Here is a 25,348-nt window from a genome sequence, read left to right on the forward strand (position 1 = left end):
AAATCTTTGACCCATTGTTAGCTCCCGCCCGTTACGCCCGATGTGTATGCGTGTGTGTGTGTCTTCTTTTTCTCACCTTATCTCTGATTGACAAAACTCAGCCCTGAACGGCACATCATGCACCACCGCACCCACTTGTATGCATAAGGTAGGTAGACAGTAAAAGCAGAGAGAGAGAGAGAGACTTGACACAGCCCCCAATAAAAGATGACGCAACGCAACGCAACGCCATTTGTTGGTACCGTGAAGAGAAATAGTCATGGAAAATAGACAAGTGCAACCACAAGTGGATTGCCCTTTTTGATACCCTATCCGATCTAACTGCCATCTCACCGATCCAGACAGTTGACAGCCTTTGTCAAAAGCAGGTTTAGAGTAAAAGTACAAACGTGAGGTGCTACACACACACACACCAACGGGATGATGATGGGATACGGAAAGACGGAAGAGATGGGATGACAGCTGCCACAGTCCCAGTGATTACGTGCGCTCGGGAATCTCGCATCTAGTATTCCCGACAAAGAGGTAGGTAGGGCGGCAAAGGTTCTGTCAGATTTCCGCGCACTCGATATGCCCACTGGCTGCGGTCATGCTTATTCGCATCTCTTTTTGGGTGGGTGCGTTGTGATCAACCAACCACCTTCACAGCTCCTACCTACCGTAAGGCTCGGTCACCAAGATGGATAGCACACCTCACTGTGACTAAAGTTGTTATAAAAGGTTTTGTAAAAGGTAGATTTGTTGTAAATGATGGTGATAAAGATATGTCGAATGTCAAGTATATACATAAAATTGATTTTGTCGAAAAAAAGAAATGATAAATAAAATCCCCTGCAATACTCCATGATAATGCTGGTTTGACGAGAGAAAAATAACCCCTTCCCCTCCCAAGTGGAAAAAAATTCCCAAAAAAAATCGAGAGAATGTAATGGTATCTCACCCCCAATCCTGGATAAACCCCATGCCTTGCCTTTGCCTACCTATCCAATATTCCAAAATATGAATGAAATGCCATCCAGAGAGTTGCCTCCTGCCCCATCCCACCAAGTAAAACTCCCTGTAAATGATAATATTCAAACAAACCACACAAAAGAAATCAAAGAGAGACATGCTCAGTATGCCAAACCAAAAAGTCCCTCGCATCATGGCTCATGTTGTACCCCATCGGCACCGGGACCTCGTTCCCATGCACATCGTGCGTCAGCACCAACTCCATCATCGGGCTCTGCGGCAGGCTCTGCATGCTGTCCGTGCTGTTCGGCCTCTTTGCCGAATCAATCGCCAGCCCATTCACATTCTTGTCTTTATCCGAAAACGACTGGCCCATGCTAAACGTCCCACTGCTCACACTCCTCCGGTGCTTCTTGTGGAACTCTGGCGGGGCCAACACTCTACTGGCGATGGAGCTATTCCTCGCAGCGCTGGACCCAGTCTTGGAGGGTGAGTCGCCCATGGGGGGGTCGATCCTCACTATCCCGGGACTGCGCTGTCCGCTGATGATGACGGTTCGGGGGCTGCTGTTGGGAGTTGACGAGTTGTTTGATGACGGGGAAAGACCGGGTGTTCGAGGCTCGACGGAATGAGCATCAAGTGCGCGGCCCTCGCTGGGTCGGCGGTTGCTGCTCTCTTTTGATGCGCTTGGTCGTCGCTCCGTAGATGTGACGAGTCCACCTGCGGAAACAAACCCAAACCCGGTGAACCAGGTGTAGATCTCATCCAGCTCGTCCAGCTCCATGTCCGAGGGCTTGGAGTAGTCGGTTGGCTCGCTGAAGAAGTCACCCGCGCCCCCCAAAATTGCCATCTGAAAGGCTGTCCAGTCCAGAGTGTCGTCCACAGCGGCTGCCAGCTTGCCGATCGGGAGGTCGGCCTTGGCCAGCCGGACCGGACCGTGCCTAAAGGTTGGGTGGGTCATGGTGTAAGGGGTGCTGTCGAGATAAACGTAGTCGTCGGTGTTGGCCCTGGTCGTCACTCCGGGCGGCAGCGGCGTCGAGGTTGGTGACAGGATGATGTTTGCATCATCAGGTCCTGTTGCAATAATCTCGGGGATCGTCGGGAGCGGCGGCAGAGTCTTGCTCGGAAGTCGGCGATGCATCGAGGGTTTCTCCTGCGTTGGCACAGGCGTCGTTGGCGTCACCGGCTCGTCGCCAATAATCATGATCGGCAGGTCTCCCTCCTCCTCGTCATCTTCCAGTCCTGCAGTGGGCGAATCGTGCCTTTGCTCGCCATCCTCCTCCACAGGTTTCTGTTCCGGTTCCTTGTGTTCCGGTTCGATTTCCCTGGCCTGCTCCAGTGTCTGGGCCGCTCTGGATGTTTGACAGTCTTCCCGCTTGATTTCTAACCCCTTGTTGGCAGCAGATGCACGTGGTGCGACCGAATCCTCGGCCGCTGCTGCTGACTCGTCGAGGCTCAGGGGTTCGATGGGAGCCGGGGTAGTGGCTGTGCTCTTCTTGTCGACGTGTGTAACACCCAATTCAGGAGATCTCGTCCACTGCGCGGCGCGACTCATTCTAATTTCTCGCAACGTGCTCTCGGGAAGCATCTCGTCGGCCTCGAGGCGGTGGAAAATGCGAATTGTGAAGAGGTCTTTGGCGCTTTCTGTCAGTTGCCACATGGAAGACTGCCGTCTCGCTGACTGTACCGGCCTTCTTCGGGTCTTCTTGGATTTTGCTCGCTTTGGCCGCGAGGTAGATGGCAGCCGAGCTGGTGTCGGCGATGGAGGAGTCTTGACTGTTGCCTTGATGGGCGACTTGACCGATCTGACCGACTTTGTCGACCTCAGTGAATTCGATCCTTGACTCCGCCTCTGTGATTTCCTGCGAGCCATTGCTGGCGACATGGGAGTTGATTGCCTCGGTTTGGCGAATTTTGCCAATTGAGCGTCTGTAAGCTTTGCATCGCTGAACGATTGCTGCGGCTTGAATGCCTGCTCTGTCTCATGGAGGAGCTGCATGACGTCCTTGGAAAACAGCTTCGGTGTGTCCATTTGTGATGACGGTGTTCCTAATGGCCCGGCTTCGAGGACTGACCTGGGGGCCGTCTCGTTGCTGGCCTTCGCCGCAACATCGGCCGATATTGAAGGCGATTCGGGAAACATTTCGGCTTGTTGAGGTGGTGATGAGGGCGGTGTCAACTGGGGATAGTCCCGAAACGTGTGCGAACATGTTGGGCTTCTTCCGCGTCGTCGCGGCGAATCCTCCAATTGCTGAGGTGAAAGCAGCGGGCTTCTCTGGGGGCTTCTTTGAGGACTTCTTTGAGGGCTGCCATGAGGACTCGCCAGGGGACTCCGCGTCGGCCGGCGAGGAGGCGAGCAACGTGAGCCCACATGTTCCGTGCCATTGTCGTAATTGCACAAAGAACTTGTTGACGACTGTGGCGTGTCTGGTAATGGTGGAATTCCAATGATGTTGTGAAGGTCCTCACTCCGTCTAATATCGATGCTCGGTTTCGACCTCTTCATTAAACCCTTTGGTGGCATCCATGTCTTGATCCTGCTGAGGGTGTCCATCTCCTCGTCGTCGTGGTTGAAATAGGAGCCTTCAATGTCCTCGCCGTCTTCGGCCTTCTTCTGGGTTATCAGTTTCCTGATCTTGAAAGGGGACCGGGGCAACATGTTGATCTGGCAGTCCGGGCCACTGCAGCGTAGCGACTAAAACGGGAGAAAGGGGAGGGAGGAGACGATGCCCGTTGCGTGGTACATGACATGCATATATGAAAGGAGTAAGTGGTGGAGGAAAACGGAATTTCTGGCTCACCACATCTCACTCTGGTCTTGACAGGTAGGTCCAACAGTGCAGCGACCTAGGCCAGAGGAATGAGAGGGAGAAAACAGGCCAGAATCGGGGCGAGAGGGCCGAGGGGGCGGGCTCATGAAGAGGGTATGGACAGTGTAATAGACCGAAGCGGCGCATGCTGCCACCACTCTCCACCTGCCCCCCCTCGCTCGACCAGTCGAGTCCACGACGAGCACACCCGGCGGCGGGTACGCCTCGCCTGGACGACCGGGACAATGTGAAAGTACGTACAGTCCTGGGAGTCCTGTGGGTAGTACTCAAACTCTTGCGCCTAGTGTGGCGTTGACCACCACCAACCTGCAAAGACGTGAACAGAGTGCAGGCTGGACTGGGGTATCCCCCGGCTCGCCAAGAGGGCTGGTTGGACCTGGGGAGTATGAACATCTCCAACCCCGGCCCTGTCCGGTATCGACTTGCGAGTTCTTATTTTACACTGCCGCAATTGGCCAACTGTGTCGTACACGGTGACGTGAAGAAGAGAGTGGGTTACAAGATGGCATCCTCGGGAGATCAGCAGGCTCCCATTTTCAACATGAAAGGTAACATCGATCTTGGAGCTTTTCCAGTTCCCTATGCTCAGCTCCGACTCCGAGCATACCACTAGTGGGAGCAAACGCGATCGTACCACAGACGGAAAGCTGCAGCAGGATGGACCTTTGCTGCGAGGTAGGTGATAGTACTGGATCAGAGTCGGCCATAGCAATGAAGTAGGCACCCGCTCAATATTGAAAGGGCCCAGCGATTCGAGACAATGAGTTTCAAGTCTCAACTCTTTCTTTGCTCCGATGGACGATGATTGTTGTGGCCAGTAGAAAATACAAGGCGGCAGTATGCGGAACAGAACATAGGAACCAACTCTGCATGCACGGCGGGACGAGATCGTAGGCTGCTCCTGCAGGCCTACCTGGAAGTTGGCCCAAAAAGATCCAGCTCTGATACTGAAACGCTGACGATGGCCATGAGACGACCGATATCTCTCCACCTTCAGTCTGCGCTGAAGTAAAGACCGAGCATAGTCACTTTCTGGCACTGTTGGCCTCCTCAACAACAGAGAGAGGAGAAGTAATTGGGGGCGCCTAAAGTGAGCTCGATTGCATGTGTAAGCGGAGAAAGGGCGCAGCAAGATAGAAACTGCAATTGGAATTCCGCTTCTCTGTGTATTATCGCCCAGCTCGAGGCACCAACGGTAAGATAACTTGTTTAAACGTCCTATCAAATGAAAGTCAGTTGCTGTTTGTCAATGGAGAGGATTGTGACAACTGTGGAAGCTGCCCCGTCTTCATCATGGATGAAGTTGAAGGAATCTCGCTGGTCCCTCGATGGCCGGCGGGAAAGCTGTTGTGAGCTGCACGCAATCCAAACCCTGCGTGGTCGAGGCAGTGTGAGATCTGATAACAGGGCAGGCGCGCACTGTGACCTCAATGGGTGAATCCTCCACCATCACCTCGGTCCAAATTGCCGTGGTAACACCGAACTTCAGCAACTGAGCCTCGACCAGCCTCCCTATTTCCGCACTGTGCTCACCCCACTTTCGACAGACAGAGCAGGTGGATGAGGTGGGAGGAGCTGAAGATGATGTTGCTGAGTGAGACGCTGATAACCTCCTGAGAAGAAGAAGAAGAATGAAATTTCCATTTGATTGTGTGAGAGCAAACTGCATTATATCACTGCAAACTCCATTTAGTGTAGAAATTGAATATTGATGCTTGGTGGTGACAAACATTCCAAAAGGGAAAGCAAATATCACAGCGAACCCTCCCCCTCCCCCGCCCCCGCGCACTACAGTCTGGGTACTCAGGCAAGGCCTGGGGAGAGCACTGCGAGCCCTGGTCTCGCGAGAGCCGCTGCAAACTCTACCGGGCGAAGGATTTCATGTCTTCTCCGCCGCAGTGACAATGTCTGCGAACGGCGAGGCAACATTTTTTCAAAAAGCAGAACCTGAAGCCAACCATGACCTTCACGTGGTGAGGTGCCCTGCCAAGGCGGCACAATTCCTCAGGCCACCAATTTAGCGCCCTCGTACAAAAGTGTTAGTGCTCACATGCAATCGACAGTGACAAGTCCAACATCATCTCCGAGCATCGCCAGAAGCAGCCCCCATGGCGATTATCTCCAGAGCGCACACTGATCATTTTGCCGATATCTTTACGTTGAGATCCTTCTGTCGAGGATGACCCGACCGAGGCTGACCCGTTCATCTGCGAGGTTCCAATATTCCTCCTCCACGGACGAACACCACATAGCTAAATCTGATGCATCAACATCAGACTAAAGGTCACCGCCAAAAGCACGGCATTGAAACGGGAATGGCTTTCTCTCTGTATCTCGGAGTCCCTCTACTCCTCCAGGCAACGAGTAAAAGAACCCGTCTTCGCAGGACAGAACCCTCCCGCATCGCCTGCTGATCGCAGTTCGTCGCCAGGATTGGATAGCCTGCACACCACCGTCGATGCAACTGCCGCAAAGGTGCATGATATACAGCCGCGGCGGGCCAACCAGAGTGTCTATTTTCGAGGGACTCTCCGGATGGCTGAGCCACGCTCCAACACCCGTCTGATCCACCCACTGCTCCCGATCAGGTACAGTAACCTGTCACCAGTTTACTCAGAGTGCCCCGCCTGGCCTACCCAAAGAAGCCCGACACTTGCGCAGGTCCTGCCTGTCAACAATGCACAAGTTCAAGCTTGTTCTCGTGGCAGGATCGCAAAAAGTCTTAACGGCCCGAGTCTAGCTGAGTGTGGAGCGGCATAAAGAGGTCGCCTCTCCTCTTTGCCCTACCTGTGCAAATCCATCCCGCGCTCAACTCTTACTCGAGCTCAGAAGAGAGGAGAAATCACTGTCTGCTACACTGGCAGAACACCTCTCTAGACTATCACAGCGTCGGCACCGCTTTTCGTGAGCTGTGTCAATATTGGTTCTCTCGTGTCACTTGGCCATCTGGGAATCAAGTCTCACGGCTTCATGGCAGTGATTGAACAAAGCCCCCGATATGTCCGGGGTAGTGGCAGTTGATCAGGATCTGAGACTTCAATAAAGGAGCAAGTCTCCGTCAATGAGGATCAAAAGAGAGCTCGGACTGAGGCTCTTGCAGCAGGAACCATCTCTGGCCTTAAGTTCTGACGAGATCCTCTCCACGGCGCACCACGGGCGATGCTGTTTCAGCAAAAGTATCGGGAAACTTCGCCACGGATTACTCAAAACCCTTATTTTGTCTGGACCAGTCCACATTGGCATAGGCATGAGCAGTGCGTAAAAGTTTGGTTGTTTATTGACCGAGCTGAATCTACCCGTCCACGGTGTATGGTTCCTCACTCCACGGCTTCCTATCAAAAATCGTTCCATCACTCTGGGAACAACCCAAGACCATTATTGGTCTTCACATGCAACTATGTTCCAAACCATAGATCAGGGCCAAGATGCATGGCCCGGGAGATGTTCCTTCCAGGGGCATGCTCAACCTCCTGCGGCCCATGAAGCTCCACCATAGGTTGTCCAGAGCCTCAGATGGCCAGCCAGTCTCCGGCATTTACATGCGAACAGCAAGTCACATTCGGCGGAATACCATCGTCGATACCCGCAGCCACGCCCGAGATGGCTCTAAGTATAGACGATGAGGGGAGAGGATTGAATAAACGGCGTCGAGGGTCTCTCGCAGGGGCCGGAACCCGCATCTCGACCTCGAAGTCGCGCCTCGGTCCCAATCCCCCGGATACGCCGCCTTCAAACTACCCAACCGTGAAACCAACATCCCGCCCCGCTTTCTTTCTCACTCCCACCCCGAACTCGTCAGCTCTTTGACCAGCTGCGTACTCCACAACCCGACCCACGATTCAACAGTGCTGTGCCGTTCCCGACTGCCCGTTATAGTTGCTGCAACGGCCGCCGATGATGGCCTCCTTTTCTGAAAGTTGTCGTGGCCCGTGTCACGTTCGAAACATTCTGGCGGTGAGGTCCAAGCCAGGAAAAGTTTCATCCTCCCTTCTTTGTCGTTCTCTATTCTCCCGAGTTGAGCCGCACTTGTCTTTCCTGATGGGGGTGGTGTCGGATTGTTTTTTGTTGTTGTTATGGTTGTTGTTGTTGTTGTTGTTGTTGTTGTTGTTGTTGAACGAGAGATGACGAGTGTCATCACAAAATCTCATTTGCTCTCTGGATGTCTCTTGTTGTGGTTGTCTTGAGGAAAGAAGAAGCCGCATGCGTCGGGATGTGGGCGTATTTCTTCTCAGGGGATGGTTTGGGGGTCGCTTTCTTGCTGTCATGCGACCACCACCGACCAACAGACTTGATGAAGCCAAGTGGTGAGCAGCTTGATCTCCTCGACACTCTTTCCTCGTTGTCGAGGGGGATAACGTGGTAATTCTCGCGAGTCATTTTGGGTGGTACACGATATCGAGGACGGCCTTGGGGAATGTGGAAGACAGTGAAACTGAACGACGACGGGCTTGGTTTATAAGTGATGATTCAGCCGAGCGTTCTGCTCAGATCAACAAAACTTGTTTTCGTATGAGGTCTATCAGAGACAAGATGGTCATTCCTGTCGATCCAAGTAGGAAAAGGAAACATCCCGTGGCCAGAGAAGGGCCGCTGCCTGTCACCTATATATCTCAAGGGAGGCTCTTTCCTCACACCTCAACAAGCCCGCGGGGCAAGCGTCTACCGACCTCTCAGCACCGCAAAGACTTCCCACCACCACCACACTCCCACACGCAAAAGCACACCATTGGCAAGCTGCGCGGGGAGTCCGTCACCGAGAGAGCGGGCCGGGAAAGCGGGACTTTGTTCGTTGGTGTGTGCGGCATCCCAAAGCCTCGTCCGACCTCCCGAGGAACGGCCCACGAGTGGTCAAGATCGTCAGCTTCCGAGACTTTCAATGCCCAGGCGCGGTCTGTGAGCTGGCGTGCGTTGTCTTGCAGTGGGAGGCCACGCACGGGTCACCGGCATGGATGACTATCGCAATTCATTGATTCCGCATGCCGCTGGGACAGTGTCATTCCGAAGCCCATATCCAAAGCTTTTACTTCTGGTGCCTGAGTTTTGATACTACAAAACACATCTCCAGAAAACCACAACCCACACTGTCGGTAACACCACCTGCACAAAACTAACTGCCGTAACACGATAGAAGAATAAGAAGGTGGGCAAGCAAAACGGGTTCGAGGCAACCAAGTGAGACAAATGATTGTCCAAAGGTGGTGTGCTACTCTCCAACATAATTCGTCAGTCAGACACCCATCTAGCGTCTTGTGGCGCCCTTTTGGAAGTTCTTCGATTTTGGGGAATCTCAGCCCAGTCGATGCCGGACTAGAACCTTCAAAAAGTCGGCTTCAAAAGATATTGTAAGCCGCATTTCCTTTTTGAGAAGGGCCAGAGGTTGAAGCTCGGCCATGATCGGGCCCGTCTGGTTGGGTCATCCGTGATGCTTGGGTCGATTGGGGGGTAGTCAGCATAGCTTTGGACTATGCACACTGGGCATGTTCCCCCAGCTGAGCGGCATTTGTTTTCTGAGCCTGACGATGGTTTGTCAGAGCTTGGCATTTACCTCGCTCTGAGCCCACTTTGCTTGGCCAAAGGGAGAGGATTGGTGAGGATTCGGGATCAATTCTCACTAAGAACTAGGACATGTTACCCAACTCACTGCTTTGTGAAAGTCGGCCAGACGGGTTAGGAAGCTGAAGGCTCAAAAGCTAGCATATATGCAAGTTCGTCACGAGATGATGGGCGAGTGGTATAGATTTTGGGCCGCCACATATTTTGGGGTCTTCTCTGCTGCATGTAGACCACCTACCTTACCCGACGACACCGACAGTTCGGCTGCCGGACCTGCGAGGCTTACACCTTCCCTTACCTCCCCACCAATACCGACCGAGATACCGGACCTACCGAGCTACCGATGCGAAATACCATTCATTCCAGTTGAGACTTGCCTACTGCAGTGATAAGGTCGGAACTCAGATCACACTGGTAGCCACTTTGTTCACCCACCCCCACGTGCCGCAGTGATCGGGGATGGTATTTGATGCCTGGGTTCAGTTTCATCTCCGAATTTGCGAGGAATATCGGATGGATAATATCTTCAGCCCGAAAAACTACTCTTTCTTGTTCATATCACCGGTTGCCATTTCCAGAAAGCGATCTGATGAATGCCTCTATGCCGAGATGAACTGGGAATCCGATATCAGTTGGGTGGTGCCTGTTCCATCACCCGAGCAGGGCATGCCGGGGTTAAGCACACATCAAAAAGGGGGGATGCATAACACAGAATGATCGTGGTGGCTCTTTGTTGTGTTACTTGGCGATTTGGAAGTTGTGGGTGAAAAAGAGAGATTTGAAACATTTTGCTGAGCCGCCTTCAACACTGATTGCTGTTGTTCTTGTTGCACATATCTATCTTGCAGGAACCAGATCTCAAACAAAAGTGCTCGAAAGGGGACCTGTGTCTGCAGACCATGAAAAAAAACTACTCTGCTAAGCACTGTTGCCCCGGAGTCAAGGTAACTTTCTTTTTTGTTGTGCGGCTTGGACTGTGAAACTAAGGGTTTGTTGAGAATCATATGGCGTTGTTCAGTGATCGGTCAAAATTCAGGAATAATTTCAACAAATTTGGGAGATTTATCCGTGTCCCATCCGGCCAGAATTTAACACGCAACTGCAAGATAAACTTTTCGCTCCCCGTCCTATTTCGTTGGACAATGCTATCCTTCCCGGCCTGTTGGGACGTTGGCTCAAACCACAGAGCCCCAAAACCAAATTCCTACCTAACCTGGTTCACCACACAAGGTCACGGTCATGTTAAACCAAATGGCAGGATATGTTCCGAATGGTAGCTACCATAAAATTCATTCCGACTGTTGCTCGGTTCCGGTAGGTATCCCACTGACGACGCTCATGCGTGTGAGATAAACCCTGTAATGCTTTGTGCGTCAATGTTGGTTATGTGAAATGCACCAACAACAACTACAACAACCATTTTATTGAAGAGGTTTAAGCGCCCGTTCAAACCGTTCGCTTATTCTTTAAGGTAACCCTCGGTTGTCAACATCGCCAGTCTAGCCCCGGTTCATAAGTCGAGGTTGGCACTGCCCCATGCTCTTGACAGCCTCGTGGCTTTCAAGACTCGATCGGGGATCATCTTTCAAATTAAAGAAAACCGGGGTTGCTTTGAAATCTTATACCCCGTGTAGTCTGCAACTAGTATTATACAAGGTAATATAGTCCCAGGATAGAAGTATACGTAACTAGAATTTGAAATGGCAAACATCAATTCAGGACCGTCATTAGCATCAATCTAGCCATCATCGAAAAACCCCCTCAAAACACCAACAAAGCCGCGCTCGAATCCTCAACCCCAACCTTCACCCTCCCCATCCCATCAACCTCCACCTCCTCCCCCGTAGTAACATTCCCCATCCTCGCCGGCCTCCCCTGATCAAGCTCATAGTTGTAACTCCACCCATCCCAACTAATCCCCGTAACGGCATCACTCCCGTTAGCCCTCAACCTCTGCACTTTGACCTTTTGCCTGTACCCAACCGTCACCCCAACATCAACCCCCGCCCTCTTCCCCAAACCCCCCAGTTGAAAAGAATACTCCACGCTCCCTCTCTTCGGCGGATTGGGAAGTGGAACTAGTCCCTCCCCGTCAACCGTGGTGTTATAACCCCTCATATTAACCACCACAACTCTCGACAAAATTCCACCATGGTAAATCGCATATGCCGCCTCGCGGTGCCAAGTCAACGGAATGCTCACCACCTCCACCTTCTCATGTCTCCCCAGGGCGGCAGCTGTGGCGATATTGCCGTAGTAAGGGGGTTTTGTCCCTATGCTCGTAACGTTCGTCTCTATTGGTTGCCAGGATGCATACTAACCCCGTCAACACACTATTTGCCGCAAGTTATTTGAGAGAGACAAACCCGGTAGTTAGTCCCCTGGTGCATATGCACCCTTTTGAATCCTTTGCTCGCGGCATAGAGGTTAAAGTCTACCACCCAGAGCGCCGCGCCAAAAGTGTTGGATAGCCCTGGGCGGCCTTGGTTGTAGAGCGAGTTTGTCTCCCCGAATATGGGCGGTGGAGCGCCCGGATCGAGGGAGACGATCCGGTAGTATTCGGCTGCTTGGGCGTTCACTGACCGGGCGGTGACGGTGTGGTTTAGGAGTGTGGATTGGAGGGTTACGCCTGGGGTTGTGGCGCCCGAGATGTAGCTGGGAGGTGTCAGTGGGGAGTAGTGAGTTGATATGGAAAGAAAAAAAGGTAGCTGGACCAGAAACATACTTGTGCGTCGAATACAACCTGACATTCCTGCCACTATTCAAACCAGCTGCCCAGCTCACATGCGCCTTTAGCCTGTTACCAACGCCTCCATGAGAAGGTGCCATATATCCATACTCACTCTCACGAGCAAGGTCAGGGCAGTGTTGCCTTACCAGAGCATGTATCGTCCTCGTTCCGTTCTGCCACTGCCACACATAGGCGCTTTCGTTCCAACTCGGAGGTCGAATTGGGCCTTGGGCAGCGGTTGAAAACAAATCCGGTTCGTTGCCATAACCCCATAGATAGAGTTTCCCGTCACTCAGTGCTTTGCAAGCGAGAGGGACTGTGTCGAGGAGTGTTTGCCACCCCTCTGAAGTATTGGCACCAAGGCCGAGGTTGAAGCCATGAGAGAACTTGACATCCTTCCAGGTGCTGTAGGACTCAAAGTAGGAGGGACCAATGTAGATGGTGGTCGGATAATCGAGAGACCGCTTGGGATTGAAAGTGCCATTCAAGGCATATGGCAAAGAGGCGTTGTAGAGAGCATAATCCTGAGTGTTGCCTCCTACTCGGATGTACGGTTTCGTACCGGTCAGGTGTCTAATGTTTTCCAAGAGGTTGTCCGAAAAGGTGTTCGGATGTGAGTTGTTTCCTGCAAAGTCAGGAAAGCTAGAGAACTCGATGCTGAAGCTCACAAAGCCGTTGAGGATCTCATTGGCAGACGTGATGGACGTAGCGACTGGGAATTGACCTTGGACAAGTGAACCTGTCAAAAGAGAAAAGAAGACGGCCTGCTTCATGTTGGAAAACCGCATAATTCAAAAACAGCATCTCCCAGACATCGCGGGCAATTCCCCTCATCTTGAAGCGGACAGCAGCAGCAAAAATACATGAAAACACCCAACACCACACGAGTCCACTAATGTCGTGTGTCAGGCTAAATGGTTCACTTGATCACCACTCTGCACCCTGAATGAATCAAAACCAATTCGGCTTGAGTGATCGACATGGAAGGTGAGTACGGCATAGGCCCCGGAAAATGAGGCCAGACAGGAGTGATCACCAGGTTCCACAAGAATCTCAGCGTGGAATGAACATCTGGCTCGTGCTTCTGGGGGAGGGATCCGGGATTCTGGAGATGTTCCACTTGGAATGTGTCGGTACCGTGAGACGAACGGGGATTGTTCTGGGAAAATAGATATTTTGCTGGTTAAGGAAGGCAATGCTTGTAAGTGGTCAATTGCAGCACTCAGCGCGGGCAGTGCGGGGCAGCATGGGAGGAGTTGGGGAACAGAAACATTGATGAGCGTCTCTGTGAGAGGCAGGTGCAGTCTAGGATCAAACACGATGAGGGTTGACTTGAGATACTTGGCACTAGAGTATCCTTGCCCTGGGAGAAACAACCTCGGCAGCTCTCTGCTTGAGGTATACCGTCGGTATGTTCGGGACATGGTGTTTCTGTGTAGTCTTGGCGGCGGGGTGTTTGATGTCGTCAAGTGTGGGGTAGCTGTCCTTCTGCCATTGTAGACAAGAAACCTCAAGACGACGAGATATTGCTGTTGGGGTTTTTTCCTAGCTGGTGATCATAGTCAAAGCCCCTCAAGAAACTCACGACTTCCTCTTTGGGGTTGTTTGAAGTCAAGACAAGCTCAGGGCCGATGTTAGGCGCCGAGGCATTCTCCACTGCATCCGGGGCATGCGGAGGTCGTCTGATTGTCATGCAACGCTCTCGACGTCATTGATCAATGGGGAATCTAGAATGCCCAAAAGAGACAGCCTCACCACTTCTTAGTGACTGTATGTAGAAACTAAGGTAAGTTTCAACCCATAGCGGAGCCGTAGATAGCCAGCTTGTCCCGAGGCGCATCCGCACTCGCAACCAAGTCTCCATCCACTCAAGCGTCATCCATCCCTATCGCTTCTGCATTTCCGGGGCCGACCCTTTAGGTCCTCTTTTTCATTCTTGTGCGTTCTCCTCTGCACGACACACACCATCATCTCAAAATGCTCTTTCAAAAAGCTCTTACTTCCACAGCCCGCATCGCAACCCGCTCTCATCAGTTCCGGTCACCTCTCACCTCCTTCTCACGTCTCTCATCCACAATGGCTCCTAAGGTGAGTATACCTCGGCTCGCATATCACTTCACCCTCTGACACATCCCAGCTTCGAGACCCCTCCCTCTTCAAACAAAACGTCTGCTATGTCAACGGGGAATGGATCCCCGCCAAATCCGGCAAAACCTTTGAAGTCCACGACCCAGCCACAGAGCAACTAATCGGCACCTGCCCCGAATTCACCGCAGAGGACACCCGCCTCGCCATCTCCCACGCCGAAACCGCGTTCGAGTCCTTCCGGCACAAGACCGGCCGTGAGCGCTCCAAGCTCCTCCGCAAGTGGTACGACCTCGTCGTCGAAAACGCCGACGACCTCGCCACCCTCATCACCTGGGAGAACGGCAAGCCTACGGCCGATGCCAAAGGCGAAGTAACCTACGCGGCCAATTTCTTTGAATGGTTCAGTGAGGAGGCCCCCCGTATTTACGGGGATACCATCCCTTCCTCCATCCCAGGAAACCGCGTCATCACCATCAAAGAACCGGTTGGCGTCTGCGGGCTGATAACACCATGGAACTTCCCCGCGGCTATGATCACCCGTAAAATCGGCCCTGCTCTGGCAGTGGGTTGTTCAGTGGTGGTGAAAGCCCCCGGTGAGACCCCCTTCACCCCACTGGCCCTCGCCGAGCTCGCCCACCGCGCCGGTGTGCCCCCAGGAGTGGTAAACGTCGTCACGGCGAGCGAAAACACCCCCGAAGTCGGCAAGGAACTCACCACCAACCCTACCGTCCGCAAAATCTCCTTCACCGGCTCGACCCCGGTGGGCAAGCTGCTCATGAAGCAGTGTTCGACTACTCTCAAAAAACTCTCCCTCGAACTAGGGGGTAACGCCCCCTTTATCGTCTTTGACGACGCTGATGTTGACCTTGCGGTTGCGGGGGCGATTGCCTCTAAATTCCGCTCTTCAGGACAGACGTGTGTCTGCGCCAACCGGATCTTTGTTCAGAGGGGTGTGTATGACGAGTTTGCCTCGAAATTCGCCGCCAAGGTTAAGGAGTTCAAGGTTGGTAACGGGTTCGAAAATGGCACTACGCATGGCCCCCTGATCCACCACAAGGCCATCTCCAAGGTGGAGGAACACGTCCGGGACGCGGAGAAGAAGGGCGCCAAGGTTTTGCTTGGAGGAAACAAACTCCCGGATTTGGGACCTAACTTTTATGAGCCGACGGTGATTTCGGGGATGAAGGTTGATATGGCCATGGCATCGGAGGAAACGTTTGGGCCGGTGGCGGGGCTGTTCCCGTTTGACACCGAGGAGGAGGTGGTCAGGATTGCAAACAACACCACTGTTGGGTTGGCGGGGTATTTCTTCTCGAGGGATCTGGAGAGGGTTCACCGGGTGGCGGAGCATTTGGAGGTTGGGATGGTGGGGGTGAACACGGGGTTGATTTCTGATCCGGCGAGCCCGTTTGGAGGAGTGAAAGAGAGCGGGTTTGGGAGGGAGGGGAGTTTGTATGGAATTGGGGAGTATCAAGTCACGAAGATGGTGACATATGGGGGGATGGGGAAGAAGTTGCAGTCGTGAGAGGGGGGGGGGGCGGATTATGAGATGTGAAAAGTTTTGAGCTTAGCCGGCGGGAGCAAAATGAGAATGTTGTCATGTTTACTTCCAATGTCATGATTGATTGTTCATGGCCTTTTTGTATTTTGAGCACTATCACTCATACCCTGACCTAGTTCTCTGTCCCTCAAGATCAAGAAAGAAACGAACGGACCCTGCCCAGTGTCTCTCTTCCACCCCAATCAGAGACAAGAAAGAATTAGAAATGTGATAAAAACACTGTGTCGACGACATAAAAATAAAAAAAAAGAGAGGACTGCTTTTTCTCGCAGGGGTATTCTCCTCCTTTCCTCACATAAAAATATCATACACTTCCCCCTTTTCCGTCCCCTCACCGATACGTATCAACCCTCAAAGGCAACTTCCGATCCAGGGTATGGAAAGCCTGCGTCCTCGGCGTAAAAGGCGCGGGGTTATGCGTGAACCCACCACCACTGCTACTCCCCCCCGCAGCACCACTCATTTGTTGTTGTTGTTGTTGTTGCAACTGTTGTTGATAATGCCCATAATACCCCCCACCCCCACTCCCCCACTCCTCAGGACTAACCGGCGTGGTCATCTCCACGCTGACCCCCTTGTCCTTTTGCGCCGAGTTATAGCCGTATTCCTCCTCGTCGTCGCTGTCGTCCATCATGTCGAGCATTTTGTTGGGCCACATGGCCCAGATGGCGAAGCTAGTCTGGATGACGTATACCGCGCTATATATATCGCTGTTAGTTTTGTGATTGTGATGGGGGGAAAGATAGGGGGAGACAAACAGCATGTACACCGTCACGGCAAACGCCCCCTTGGACATTTGGCAGCTCTTGACGGCATTGTACGGGATGGCGAGGTCGCACGATTTGCGGATGTACCACGGTGTCCAGCTCGGGTATCTCGGGTCGGCGTAGTCTGGTCCGGCTTGTCCGTACACGCTGACGGCGTAGAGCGCTGTGAGGGAGACGCCGACTGCGGTGCCGATGATGGGGTAGAAAATCTTCATGATGGTGGCGATCATCTTGGCGAGGAGGATGAAGAGGGAGACGATGGTGATGGCCACGTTGAAGGTTGTTAGTCTGGCATAGAGGTTAGCATGTGAAAGTATGATCCTGGGGCGGATGAAAGAAAGGCATACGTTTGCGACCAGACAAACGGAATGGTCGGGAGCGGTCTATGGTTGGCATAGGCATACAGAATCATCGTCGGGCTCGAATTGAGCTTGTAGTCGGAGCCGATGCGCCAGAAGAGCGTCCTCCAGGCATCCGGTTGCTGAACACCAAACAAAACAAGAAGAGGAATGATGCCGGCGAGCTCGGGAACCATGCCCCAATACAGAGGCCGCTTTGCTCGCCATGGGCGGTGGAGAATTCGGTAGCCCATTGTGAATCGTCTTGGTGTTGAGACTTTTTAACCCGGTGATATCGAGGCTCGGCGCCGTCGACTTGAATATATATATATCGATGTCGTCCCACTTCCAAACAAAAAACCCAGCAAAATCGCCGGCTCGTGAGGCTATCTCACATCGATCTCCCGTTGCAATCGCAGTCGGTCCCCCGGTGAGACACACACACTGCCCGCCAAAACCCACGTCTTCAATTGGCGATCGCAAAGAGTGTCGCAAAGGTCGCCTTGGGGTTCACAAATCGCACATCACGGGGGGAGCAGAAATAAGAGGCGGGGAAAAGATACAGGCGAACCGTGATTCTATATTAAAAGCTGCAATTCCCATCGCATTTTCGGGGTCTCTGGAAGCAACCAACCAGCCGTCCATCCCCCTCTCTTGTGTGTCCATGCCGTGCTGTGCTGCCGCCCAGACCAGAGGCGATAGCCTGAAAAGATGCAGCTGGTCGGTCAATCACAGCTTGACGATCCAATGAGAGACCCGAGCAAGCGTCGCTGCGGCGTTGCTGTAAGCGCCCAGTTGTCGGACCCCTCGCCCAATCACAGCGGCGTCTCGCGGTGAACAGCAGGGGGCTGACGGCTGCTGCCGGGCTGCGAGGGGTGACGTGAACATTGTTCGGCAGCTGGGAGAATAGCTTGATGTCTGCTTCGCCAGAGAGACTCACCTCATGGTTGAACAGGTGAGTGAGATTGTCAGTGAGTGATAAGAGTGCGAAGCCCTCCCGAGTTTGTGGATGTGCCGTGTCATTTTTGGCGGGCGCATGGCGTGCCCAGTTCTGGTTGGCCAGAACATCGAAACAGTTCTTCCTCGTGGTGTGTTCATTTGTGTGCCCACCACAGGCGCGCGCCGGGCATTGTCGCATCCAAGTTCTCATCACCCATCATCACCATCACCCGTCACCCGAAAGCCTGCCCTCCGCGGCATGTCGGCCGCCGTTGCTGCCGTGCTGCCGTGCTGCCGTGCTGCCGTTGAGCGGCTGAGCGGACGGGAGGCGGCGCCGACGGAACTTGCCAGTGGGTGCCGGTGCGGTCTCAGCGTCCGTGCGTTCGGGCACCCGTCCTGGCTTCCAGATTGGTCGGCATCGTGAACTGTGCTGCACTCAATCTGTTGACAGTGTGCTCCTGTCGTGAGTGTTTTCCAAATATGTCTCCATATTCCAAGGTACATTTGGAACCCTGAGGAAGAAATCCATGTAAACTCTTCAATGCTGTAGGTCAACGATTTGTGGATGGCCGGAAAAGCTGCAATATGGATTTTCAGCTTCAGCTCGGAATTAGCTCCGTAGCGCGAATGCGAAACCTCCGCGCTGCTGTGAGGCACCGTTACGTATTACGGATACCAAACTCCGATCGAGATTCCGAAAGGCCGGGGCTGGCCTCGGCAGAAACGGAGGTCTGCACCGTTTGTTTTCAGACCAGCCTTTTTTGTTGCTCAGATCGAGATAATGCACAACATCGGGTTAGTTTGCGATTACGGCCACGTCTTGGACGAATGCCACGGGCGGGCGGTCTGGAGGGGTAGCATTACATTGGAAAAACCTCACGCCCCCCACTAAAGAAATCAGTTATACAAGCGAGTGGCAGACATTGCAAAAACTGTCAAATGCCACGACACGACGAAAACAAGAGAATCTGGGCGACTGTGAGGGATCGAGGAGATGGGATTTTAAAATGCCGCTCTCACCCTTCATGGGAATTTGGCTGGCTCCTCCTCCTGCCAGCAGCATCAGGCCATTTCCTCACACGGAAGACATGCTGCTTGGCTTGTGATTGGGTTGACTCGTGATCTCAGAGGGAGCCAAGCGGAAGGGCGGGAATAGGCCCTTCTGGAACATGAGATCGGCACCGTCGCTCACTGGAGCCCGTACGGCGTTACATAAACGGGGGGGCGGGCTGTCGTTTGAGTATTGGGTTGAGGAGCGCACACAACATACCCGTTGTAGAGGGCTCAGCTCACGATGCCGGCTGCCAATGGATGGTAATGGAATCTCGGCAGAAGGATGAGGGTTGCGATGGCAGGCAGAGATCCCGATTGCACTCCATGTGTTCGGCAGGAACGGCCAGCGCACGGAGTAGGTATCAGCGTATCGGCTGGCTGGGCGACGTGAAATACGGCGTAAATTGCAGGGGCCCGTGGTATTGTTGTAGCACCAACCCGGGGCTAGACCTCGATGGGCCTTTCTACCCCTGCTCCTTCGATCATGCTTTGCTGGGGAAGCTCTCGAAACCTCATCAGTCCACTTTTGACGCACCGTTTTACGGATCCGTACGGGTACAGCAACAGCGACAGCAACTGCAACAGCAGGAGTGAACAAAGGACCAGCTTCCTCACCAACAAGTCTGCTGAAAACGCTGAATCCCCGCGCTACTCATTGGTTCAAGCAGGCCTTCTCAGCCTGTCGGGCTGTCTGTCTCTCATCAAGCGTATCCATAGAGAGAGTCCAGGCACGGTTGGGCTCTGTCTGTTATTCTCCAACGTCGCTTTCCCCCGCGACACCCAAAGTCCACCGCTCGCCGTGCTTCCCACTCCCCAAAAAGTTACTTTTCTTAGTCAGTCTACCAGTTTCGATTTTCGATTTCGATTTCGATTTCGATTTCGATTTCGATTTCGATTTTCGATTTGCATGACCACCTGCCCGCCCGAGACTTTCCAAAGTGCAAACCCTATCCTATCCTGTGCCCTCTCGTCGAAATTCTTAGTTTGTCTAGGTTCTAGGTTGCTCACCACCGCGAGATCGCTGCTTGATTCGAGGCATTGCTGAGCGAAGAAAACTCGCCAACGGCAACAAGAAAACACGAATCAACAAAGTATCCAGGGCCAAGCTACCGCATGCGACAGCACATATCAACTCACTTCTCCACTCATTGCTAGGAACACGAGCGTTCGAACGAGTCTTTCATCCCAATAAAACGGTCCAGAGCGTCAAAAAGAACAGCAGGGAAGGTTCATCCCGTCTTTGGAACAAGCAGTCAATGGCCAGCTGCTCGGGAGCGTCTGGTATCTAAAAGGATCAACCCCTGTTTGGTTGTCCGTCTACGGCTTCTGTCGGTCGCGGTTGTAGGTGGCGGAACATTGATAGACTTTCCCGCCGCTCTCTCGCTCGTAGATTGAGGTTGGTGCTGCGTGCGAGCTTGCTCGAGGAAATCGCCCCTTTGGGCTACTGGGGGACTTCTGATATAGACCTGTCGCTCACTTGGGCATGACGGAGAATAGGACCGAGCAGTGTTTTCCTCTTCTCCCCACCACAATTGTTTTGGATTCACAGCAGTCTCCTCCTGTATCTGCTCTCCCGCCAGCGCAGATTCCCCCAGCCGCGACCTCGTCCCGTCGAGACAATCCCGGACCGGTCGACTATTTCTCTTGCCAGGACGACAGCAGCGAGCAGTTTGACGAGACCGGGGCGACCATCGACGAGGTTGTGAGTGAGTGGACGGCATCCTCGATTAGCAGCCGGCATGATTCCGACGTATCAACGCCATTCTCCTTGACCCGATCATTGTTGGGTTTAGGTCCGCAAGTTTCAGCCGATTTTGGATTCTGGTCTCCCTCGTCGGCAGCGTCGTCCGAGCCACCCTCCAGGGCACCGCCAGGCGCCCTGGGAAAGAGGCTATCTGGCGCGGAATATCGCCCAACCCAACCTTTAGGATCTCCTCTGAAGAAGCCGCGCCTCACATCGCTCCCGCCCAACCTGACCGGGAAGCCGCCCATTGCGAATCCCAACCTTTTATCTCCCCTCTTTTTCTCAAACTCGGCGAGGGGGACGAGAATGAACCATCCACCCGGATTTGCAGATCCCGAGGCAGCGGCGTCGATGATGGGAACTCAAGAGGGTCAGGAGGGCTTCACTACTTTGCGTCTTCCCAAGTCAGTTACTACCGCCAGTCCTTCGAGATCGTCGGGCACCCCTGGGAGTTGGTCGTCTGCGGAGCAATCGAACCCGTCACGGAGCCCTGATGGCTGGCCGCCATCTAATATTGCCAGATTACTCCAAGGCATAGGGGTTGTCGAGTTGCTGGAACAAGACGAACGGCCGACGTTTATGATCGACCTCAATGAACCAGCAAATTTCGGCCCTGGACAACTGCGTATAATATATGTCAATGCGGCGCTCAAGGCGTCTACTGAGCTGCTGGAGCGTTTGCAGAACGAGACGTCTGTCGGGGGGCATACTACTGAGTTTTCACACTTCAAATCCTGGGCTCTAACTCTTGTGCCGGACCGGCTTTCGCTCGATGGAAGCACGGTTTCTCCTCCATCATGGGCGGGGATGAACTGGTCAGCTTCCACCCTCCGACGTCGATTTCGTGTGGTCCGTGGAAACGCCCATCCTTTGGAGTCCAAGACGCCCACGCCACCCAGCTCCACGAATCAACAGCATCCATGGGCTCAAAGCGGTCCTTGGACTGGCCGTGATGTTTTCGCACCGAGAGAACGGGGTGATTACTTTGGACCCGGTGCCGAGTCCCAATTTCGTTCTTACTCGGAGCCTCGGAGCAGAGCTGGTTCGATTGCCGACACGGTGGTTCAGTCTGTCGACGACATGGCGCTCGTGACGCCGCCCCCGCTCATGTCTGCGCCCCTGCCTCAGCTGCAAACCATCTTTGACTGGACTCGAATACCGCTAGACGACCCAAATCTTGGGCCTCATCATCATTTTGCTCGATCGGTCGATTGGGGGTCAACCTCTTTGGGACCCGTGGAAACGTGGCCTAATGACCTGCGCATCATGTCCAACATGATCATGGGGAGTCCTCACCCTGCGGCGCTGTATTGGGGCCCAGACTTTGTTGCCATCTACAACGAAGCATACATTGCGCTCGCGGGTCAAAAGCACCCTCAGCTCATGGGAAGCCGGTATAAAGACGCTTGGTCGGAGATATGGGACAGCATAGCGCCGGTTTTCGACGCTGCCTGGAATGACGGGCGGGCAACCATGAAGCACGACGATGGTCTTTTCATCTCTCGCCACGGTTTCCTCGAGGAGACCTTCTTCAACTGGGCCATCATTCCGTTGGTTGGTAGCGACGGCACCGTGGTGGCACTATACAATCCTGCCTTTGAAAACACGCGGCGCAAAGTCAGCGAGCGCAGAATGTTGACGCTGCGCGAGGTCGGTGTCAAGACGTCACAGGCCAGGGATGTGAAGGGATTCTGGAAACAGCTTCAAAAGGGTCTCGAATACAACCCCTATGATGTCCCCTTTGCTCTCATCTACTCGGTCAGTGAAGATAGTGAGAGCGAGGTTGGGTCCATGGCTTCCGGCAACCTCAGCCACCCCCCAGTAATCAACCTGGAAGGCTCGATTGGCGTTCCCGAAGGGCACCCTTGCGCTGTGCCCTCGATAAACTTACGGTCAAGCGATGAAGGGTTTGCCCACTACATGCGCGAGTCGATGGTCGATCTAGCCATGCCCGTCATCCTCAGTCTTGAAGACGGCACGTTTCCTGTTGAGCTCATCCAGGGGCTTGACTGGCAGGGCTTTGGAGACCCATGCACCACAATTGTCATCTTTCCAGTTCATCCAACAACGTCGGTGGATGCAGTGGTTGGCTTCATCGTGTTGGGTATCAACCCTCGACGACGCTACGACGACAACTACAAACTCTTTATCAACTTGCTTTCACGCCAACTGGCAACGTCCATGGCGTCTGTAGTCCTGTTCGAGGAAGAGATCAAGCGTGGACAGAGAGCGGCCCGGTTGGCTGCGCTGGACCGCCAGGAACTTTCGATGCAGTTACATCTCCGTACTCAGGAAGCCGTCAAGAGCGAGTATCGCTTCACTAGGATGGCCGAGTTTGGACCAGTCGGTCTGTTTATTGCCGATGGTCAGGGCCAAATAACCTTTGGAAACGAATCGATATACCGGATTTCAGGCAACGAACGGGCCACGAGCGGTCCAGATTCGTGGATGCACAGCATTCGAGACGAGGATAGACCGGGCGTGGAGGAAGTTTGGCACAAACTTTTGGACGAAAAGGTGGCTGTGACGCATGAGTTCCGATTCCGGGGTTCCAAGCGGCTGATTGACGGTCACTCGGTCGATATTTGGGCATTGATGAGCGCCTACCCCGAAAAAGACGAGTACGGCGAGCTCAAGAGCATTTTTGGTTGTATCACGGACATCTCACAACAAAAATGGGCCGAAGACTTTCAGAAACAGAGGCGAGACGAGGCGGTTGAACTGAAGCGACAGCAAGAAAATTTCATCGATATAACAAGTCATGAGATGCGGAATCCTCTGAGCGCCATCCTTCAATGCGCCGATGAAATATCGTCAAGTCTCAACGAGTTCAAGCACGGAAATGGTCCAGTCGAACAAACTCTGGGCGAATTGACAGTGCTTGTCGAAAGTTGTGTCGAGGCAGCAAACACCATCTCGCTGTGCGCCAGCCACCAGAAACGAATTGTTGACGACATCTTGACGCTTTCGAAACTTGATTCCAATCTGCTGTTGGTTACTCCTGTCGATGTACAGCCTATCATGGTGGTGCAAAATGTGCTCAGGATGTTCGAGGCTGAGCTCCAGTCCAACGACATCACGGGGCAGTTTATTATTGAGGATTCGTACCGTGATCTGGAGGTTGACTGGGTCAAGCTCGACCCGTCTCGCCTTCGCCAGGTGCTTATTAATCTAATGACGAATGCCATCAAATTCACACAAGGACGACCAACTCGCTCGATCGTGATCAAGCTTGGAGCATCAAGGGAGGCGGAGAGAGAAAGCGGGCTCTCCTACATCCCACCAAGGCACCCTGATCAGAGAGATCTTACTGATGAGCCTGATTGGGCTGATGGAGAGAAGATTCACTTGCATCTTGCTGTGACGGACACCGGGCCAGGGCTGGACGATGATGAAAAGAAGATTCTGTTCCAGCGCTTCTCTCAGGCAAGCCCCAGAACACACGTTCAATACGGCGGCTCTGGGCTTGGACTCTTCATCTGCAGGATACTGACCGAGCTGCAAGGCGGGCAAATTGGTGTCTTTTCCGAAAAGGGTGAGGGCAGCACATTTGCCTTTTACATCAAGAGCCGAAAATCCGATCACCCCCAGGTCAACCTCTCAGCCGCCGCGCCGACACCCCGGCCGACACCGCCACGACAAATGCACCACTCTCATGAGCCGGCTCCACAGCCAGGGCAATCGACCCCAGAACCAGAACCGAAGCCAAAGCCAATTACAATGGTGCTTGATGGGCCAGCCTTGGCTGGTGCATTGCCCAAACCCGTCCGAGAACCCCAGAACAACTCGCCGTCGATGGACATCCTCATCGTGGAGGACAACCTCGTGAACCAAAAGGTCCTACAACGACAGCTCCAGCGGTCAGGAAACAACACCCGCGTCGCCAACCACGGCGGCGAAGCTCTCATTGAGCTCAGCAAATCCCGTTTTTGGAACAAGGTAGCGGCCGCAGCAGAAAACGAGCACCCACCTCCCCCGCAAAGACAAGATTCTGAGATTCTTCCTGATGGTATGGGAGACGTGAAAATGGCCGACGAGGAGGACGAGGACAATGACGACGACAAGGGCGAGCGCAACATTTCGGTCATTCTGATGGACCTCGAAATGCCCGTCATGGACGGCATGTCGTGCACGAGGGAGATTAGGCGGCTGGAGAGAAAGGGGGTGCTGACGGGTCATGTGCCGATTATTGCGGTGACGGCTTATGCGCGGCCGGAGCAGATTGAGAATGCAAAGGCCGCTGGTGTTGTAAGTTTTTTTTTTCTTTTTCTCTGTGAGTATTGATGCTGATAAGAAAACAACAACAGGACGACGTAATATCAAAGCCGTTCCGCCTGCAAGAGTTGCTGCCAAAGATCGAGGAGCTGGTGGCAAAGTACAAGACTTTGTCTTGTGAGGCTTAATTGTTGTTAATGATGATATAAAAAATGGGACGGATGGATGATTCCGGGATATTGTTTTTACGTTTGTGATTGGGATGGGGCGGGAAAGGGGCAAATGATATATGATACCTACCTTTTTTTGCGGCTCAAGTTTTTTTTTCTTTTTTGGAAGGATGGGAGGAAAGGAGTGGGAGGAAGGTGAACTTGGTTTACAACGTTTCTTTTCTTTTGAGGCATAATTCTATTTTTTACCATTTTGGAGACAAGTTTTTTTTTTTTTTTTTTTTTTTTTTTTTTTTTTTGAGGTTTTGTTGGGTCTTATGCTGGGGAGGAGAGGAGAGAGACGGTTGGAGGATGATGATGTGTCGCGCTTTTGTTTCTTGCAAGATGGTGGGAAAAGACTAAACTGG

The 25,348-nt window shown here is 53.1% G+C and overlaps 6 protein-coding genes across 6 annotated transcripts; 3 read left to right on the plus strand and 3 right to left on the minus strand.

Annotated features, from left to right (window-relative positions):
* Window positions 1–1,096: 1,096 nt before the first annotated feature.
* On the minus strand, window positions 1,097–3,610 carry QC763_101950 (uncharacterized protein; the record flags this gene model as incomplete). Its single annotated transcript, XM_062906750.1, has 1 exon — window positions 1,097–3,610. The coding sequence occupies one exon, from the start codon at window positions 3,608–3,610 to the stop codon at window positions 1,097–1,099; it is 2,514 nt and encodes an 837-aa protein (XP_062769629.1).
* Window positions 3,611–11,096: 7,486 nt separating this feature from the next.
* QC763_101970 (uncharacterized protein) lies at window positions 11,097–13,795 on the minus strand (the record flags this gene model as incomplete). The annotated part of the gene is made up of 3 exons (XM_062906751.1): window positions 12,061–13,795; window positions 11,702–11,990; window positions 11,097–11,651 (listed from the first exon to the last, which is right to left on the minus strand). The coding sequence occupies exons 1-3, from the start codon at window positions 12,852–12,854 to the stop codon at window positions 11,097–11,099; spliced, it is 1,638 nt and encodes a 545-aa protein (XP_062769630.1). The 5' UTR covers window positions 12,855–13,795.
* UGA2 (succinate semialdehyde dehydrogenase NADP+ linked) lies at window positions 13,678–15,679 on the plus strand (the record flags this gene model as incomplete). Its single annotated transcript, XM_062906752.1, has 2 exons — window positions 13,678–14,154; window positions 14,204–15,679. The coding sequence occupies exons 1-2, from the start codon at window positions 14,044–14,046 to the stop codon at window positions 15,677–15,679; spliced, it is 1,587 nt and encodes a 528-aa protein (XP_062769631.1). The 5' UTR covers window positions 13,678–14,043.
* Window positions 15,680–15,732: 53 nt separating this feature from the next.
* Window positions 15,733–17,172, minus strand: QC763_0002570 (uncharacterized protein). Its single transcript, XM_062905065.1, has 3 exons — window positions 16,830–17,172; window positions 16,474–16,770; window positions 15,733–16,413 (listed from the first exon to the last, which is right to left on the minus strand). Exons 1-3 carry the CDS (start codon window positions 17,072–17,074, stop codon window positions 16,047–16,049), a joined length of 909 nt encoding a protein of 302 aa, XP_062769632.1. The 5' UTR covers window positions 17,075–17,172; the 3' UTR covers window positions 15,733–16,046.
* On the plus strand, window positions 16,092–16,605 carry QC763_0002580 (uncharacterized protein; the record flags this gene model as incomplete). Its single annotated transcript, XM_062905066.1, has 3 exons — window positions 16,092–16,134; window positions 16,315–16,427; window positions 16,462–16,605. The coding sequence occupies 3 exons, from the start codon at window positions 16,092–16,094 to the stop codon at window positions 16,603–16,605; spliced, it is 300 nt and encodes a 99-aa protein (XP_062769633.1).
* Window positions 17,173–20,295: 3,123 nt separating the features above from the next.
* On the plus strand, window positions 20,296–24,959 carry QC763_102000 (uncharacterized protein; the record flags this gene model as incomplete). Its single annotated transcript, XM_062906753.1, has 2 exons — window positions 20,296–24,804; window positions 24,864–24,959. 2 exons carry the CDS (start codon window positions 20,296–20,298, stop codon window positions 24,957–24,959), a joined length of 4,605 nt encoding a protein of 1,534 aa, XP_062769634.1.
* Window positions 24,960–25,348: the final 389 nt, after the last annotated feature.

Source organism: Podospora pseudopauciseta, chromosome 1 (genome assembly GCF_035222475.1).
Source record: "Podospora pseudopauciseta strain CBS 411.78 chromosome 1, whole genome shotgun sequence".
NCBI lineage: Eukaryota > Fungi > Ascomycota > Sordariomycetes > Sordariales > Podosporaceae > Podospora > Podospora pseudopauciseta.